Genomic DNA, 5,118 nt, shown 5'->3' with positions numbered 1-5,118 from the left:
ATGAATGTCAGTGTGACAGATCTCTTGTGATTGATAAGAACCTTTTGAGTGCCTTACACAATGGTTTTCTTGTGCATTAATTGTCAAAGTGGTGAGAGGCATCCAGTACCTTGAAGACATTTTTGTCCGCAGGAATGCATATTTGTGGAATTCATCTTGAATAGTTAAAAAATGCTTAGTACAAAAAACCCCACAAACATCATTTTCTACACCAGTTTAAGATAAAGTTTGATTGACATGCACAGCTAACATGGAAGTACTGTATTCTAACTGAAATTGTTGTACAAACAACACACCAATTTCTGCAGTCGCCGTGGTCAGTTCTCTTATTCATAATGACTTAAGCACACTTGACATCAATTGCATCAAGATGTGACATGTTTTATAAGAAAAAGAATTAAAATTGAAAAAAAAATATTTTTAGGTATTTTCACAGACAAACTGGCTTTTAAATAAATTTGCTTCCATTATGGTTGATGAAACAAGAATTTAAACTCTGGAGAAATGGAAAATTAACAACAAAAAGATTTAGATATTAGTATCTGTTTTTCAAAGCCAAATATGTAAATGCTGGGGAATAAAATACAAAAATAAACATTCAAAAACATTGTAATTTAATATTGTTCTTAAAATTTACTTAATATCTATTCTTTAACATTTGGTGTTAATATCAAATTACTTGCAAATGGTCAACATTTAAATAAACTCTTTTCTATGGTTTTATTTGCAAGTAGTCCTGTTAATTTTGCTAGTTACAGTTTGATTATAATGGACTTAAAATGTAAAAGGATATTGTCAAGGTTGTTGGGGAATATTCAGTTCCTATTAATTTCTGTGGTAAAATTGCTAAATTTTGTTTTGAATACAATTCATATTTCAAATGTGATTCGTTGTTTGGCCATCTACTTCCCATCGCAATGACTTTTGATTCATATTCCATTGCTGTATACATAAAGCAACTTCTTACAGTTTATCTTGATTTAAAGTAGTGTGGGTCTTTCGAAACTATTCTGATGTGATCTGAAAAAGGCAAAGAGAGGCCAGACACATTCTGTACTGAATCTCAAATGAGAAACTGAGATTAAGAATGTACCGCATACAATTATCATAATCTCCATATCATAGAAATATCTGTAGTTTGTATGAGAACAGAAGAGGAGAACAGAAGATTTTGAGTTATTTTTACATTTTGCTCTTGATTCTTAAATCAAAAAGTAAAATATCCACATATGTGTGTGTGTGTGTGTGTGTGTACACACACACATACATACACGCGCATGCACATACACATACATACATGTATATATAGTTTTTGGGTAATTAATTTTCTTCCAGAGAAGGGGGACAAAACCTTGACAATCTTCCTTTATATTCATTTTCATAATAACCCTAAGTTTTGAAATAGAGTTCTGTATTTGTAATAATAAATGGATTTCAATTAATCATCTTTACAGTGAGTGCTTTTCTAGTATTGTTTTAAGTAAGTTGGCCCATCTTTTCATTAGAACAATTTTAGGTACAAATCTACAAATCTATTATTCTGTAAGAGTGGTGCTGCTATATTCTGAAAATGCAACAAGAGCTATTATCATAACTTTTTATTCAGCCTTGTTATAGGTGACTCAGATTTAACTAAAGAGCTTTTTTTCTGGGATTTCCCCTCTACTTTAATGTGCAAATATTTTTTAAAGTATTATGAGAAATCCTACAGTGTAAATTTGACATAAATTTTAACCTCTCCCCTTTTTTGGTAAATACTTACATATCACATTCATATTCTGTAAACTCACTTATTCTAAAACATATTTCTGTCAAATTCCAATAAAGTTGCACTTTTTAATTGTAAACCTTCCACTCAGAAATGTCATGATACAATCTACAACTGTCCTGTTCATATCTGAGCAGAAAAACGAATATTATCCAACTCAGCAAGGATAAATTAAAATAATACGTGCATATCATTCCCAATTTGTTTTCTTTGACAGAAACAATAATTTTACTCATGCATTCCAAGAAAATCTATGTTGATTGTATCTTGGGCCTACTTCTCTTAAAATGTCATGTACAAATATTTCTTTGTCAAGCTTGAACTAATGTATATAAAGAAAATATTGTAAAATTATATTTTCATGTTTTTATACCTACCAATATGATGAGAATGCATATTGTATTGGTATTTCAATCTTCAAATTACCAATAATGTTGATTGGATAGTATACATCTCATTTTAAAAACAAGTTAATCATAATATCCATGTTACAACACACCAGTATTTATTGCTATATAAGTATTCTGTGTACATTTAAGTGGAAAAAATAGTGATGAATGATGACAGCTGTAATAAGGTTTTTTAAAGTTCATTTTATAGAGAACTCTTATGGAACAACCAAAATGTCTGTGGGCTAATTCTTGTGTAAATTTCAAAATGTCATTTACTGTACACTTTTGTTTATATGGTATGGTATTTTGATTTCTGCTTTGTTAAATGGGTATCAGTACAAAGCTGGTCATACACTTTTAAAGGCTTCTAAAGCCAGGGTTATTTCTAATTTTCATGTGTACTTATATATAAAAAATGCTTCTGATTTTATTTTTGAATCCAACACATGATGGCTTTTCTGAAGTGTTGTACAAATTTCAATCACATATAAACTTCATTCTTTTTTTAAAAAAAGCAAATAATCATTAAGTGATTTATTTAGAATTATTTATATTTTACTTTGACTTTTCATAATTTTATTAAAGAGTTAAAACTGCTACTAAAGGAGACATACTTTATCTTGAATGGAATGTTTGCTAGTGGCAAAAAGAAGAGCTAATTTGGCAGAAAAAAAGGAGATTACTTTAAGTACCCTAATTCTCAATCAGTAGAAATGGAGTAAGAATTTGTCCAGATATTAAATGTGCTCTGGAAATATAGAAGATGCCTGTAAACTGGACTAGTGGATTAAGTAGAGTTTTATCTACAAAACAAAAATCCTAGATAGATTTGCTGTTAGTGGAGGCTTCTAAATATTCAAAAATATTTCTGTTAGATTTACATATTTCAAACACATTGTTTCAATTTACTTAACATTATAAAAATATATTCTGTCCTCAAACAAAAAAAGGTGATGATAGTGCCAGGAAAAAATTAGGATGCTATTAACCCAGTTGAAAAAAATGATATTGTTCGTTCTTTCCCTCTTTCTACACATGGAAACAAATATGCAAGCAATGACATCTACAATTAGACAATTCAGAGGCTCCTAATATTATTATCAAATTCAGCCAATATTTTGTAGTCAATGAGATTACTAGTAGTATACATAAAAGTTTGGTCTTTCTATAGTGTTCATACTGATAAGCTCTGAGACAAAGCTTGGGTAAATTTCAGCTCCTCAGTCAATTATTTCTGGGTGCTCATCAATGAACTTTAGAACTATTGTACAGCTAAATAATAGAATTCAGTAAGTCTGTCAGGACTTGCAGAAAGCATTTTATTGTTTTAAGCAAAGCAGCACTACAGCCTTCAAGCACACGCCATCATGGGTATCAAGTATTTCACAGGCATTCATAATTCCCCCGTCAATGAAAAGACTGTAAGAATACATTTGTAAGCCATTTGTTGCTTTTTTTATACACCAAAAAGCTGATACAATTGTTCTTTCAGCTTCCATAATGTTTCTATTTCACATTCCACCCAGAAACAATTTCCTACAGAATATGAAACTCATCAGTTGCGCAAATCAGTGACAGCAAAAAACCACTCATTCATAATTCTTAGATAGATCTTGTTAAACCTTTGCATACAACTTATTCTGGTTATTTTAATATTTTCCAATATGATGCTTCCTGTCTACATATTAAATTTCAACCTAAATTCAAACTTCCAGTCAAAACTATTATTTGAACTAAGACTTGTTAAAGAACATTTAGTGCTACTGTCAAACAGACAACATGGTCAAAATAGGAAGCACCATATCCACCCCCATCCCAGTTAAAAGCGGTGTTCCCAAGGTTGTATACTGGGACCAATGCTCTTCATTCTCTACAACAATGACCTTTGCGATTACATCACAAGCAATTGTGTCCTCTTCACCGACGATGTAAAACTCTTCAACACCACCGATAACACAACTACTCTCCAAAAAGACCTGAACTCTGTTTCTGAGTGGTCTAACACATGGCAACTCCAAATCTCAACTAGCAAATGCTCTGTCCTTTATTATTATTATTATTATTATTATTATTATTATTATTATTATTATTAATTATTATTATTATTATTATTATTATTATTATTATTATTATTAGATTTTATTAGATTTGTATGCCGCCCCTCTCTGAAGACTCCTACACATTGGGAAGAAGAATCTGAACTCCAAATACGAACTGAATAATTAAATTATCACAGATAATCACCACTCGGTTAAAGACCTCGGTATACTAATAACAAAAGATTTTAGTGCCAAAGCCCACTGCAACAACATAGCCAAGAAGGCTTCAAGAGTTGTAAACCTAATCCTATGTAGCTTCTGCTCTGGCAATCTCACACTACTTACCAGAGCTTACAAAACTTTTGCCAGACCCATCCTCGAATACAGCTCATCTGTTTGGAACCCATATCGCATCTCAGACATTAACACCCTTGAAAATGTCCAATGATACTTCACCAGAAGAGTCCTTCACTCCTCCACTCGAAATTGAATACGAGACTAGACTTTCAATCCTGGGCCTAGAAAGCCTAGAACTTAGACGCCTTAAACAAGATCTAAGTATTGCCCACAATATCATATGCTGCAATGTCCTGCCTGTCAGCGACTACTTCAGCTTCAACCACAACAACACAAGAGCACACAAGAGATTTAAACTTAATATTAAGTGCTCCAAACTTGACTGTAAAAAATATGACTTGAGTAACCGAGTTGTCGAAGCATGGAACTCATTACCAGACTCCATAGTGTCATCCCTAAACCCCCAACACTTTACCCTTAGATTATCTACAGTTGACCTATTAAGATTCCTAAGAGGTCAGTAAGGAGCGAGTACAAGTGCACTAGAGTGCCTTCTGTCCCCTGTCCTATTACTCTCCTATATCTCCTATACCTTTCTTCCATTCCTATATCTCTTCTGTTC

At 32.0% G+C, this 5,118-nt stretch overlaps 1 protein-coding gene across 3 annotated transcripts in view; it reads left to right on the top strand.

Moving 5' to 3' along the window:
- Window positions 1-156, top strand: part of GRIA2 (glutamate ionotropic receptor AMPA type subunit 2) — a 102,497-nt gene extending 102,341 nt beyond the window's left edge. For all 3 annotated transcript variants that reach the window (XM_070756585.1, XM_070756588.1, XM_070756589.1), the window contains one exon: window positions 1-156. This exon is cut by the window's left edge and continues 135 nt beyond it. In XM_070756585.1, coding sequence (XP_070612686.1) covers window positions 1-30 — 30 coding nt within the window. In that variant the 3' untranslated portion in view covers window positions 31-156.
- Window positions 157-5,118: the final 4,962 nt, after the last annotated feature.

This window comes from Erythrolamprus reginae, chromosome 7 (genome assembly GCF_031021105.1).
Source record: "Erythrolamprus reginae isolate rEryReg1 chromosome 7, rEryReg1.hap1, whole genome shotgun sequence".
Taxonomy (NCBI): domain Eukaryota; kingdom Metazoa; phylum Chordata; class Lepidosauria; order Squamata; family Dipsadidae; genus Erythrolamprus; species Erythrolamprus reginae.
Note: the sequence above shows the minus strand (reverse complement) of the source record. Positions and strands in the feature narration are given on the sequence as shown.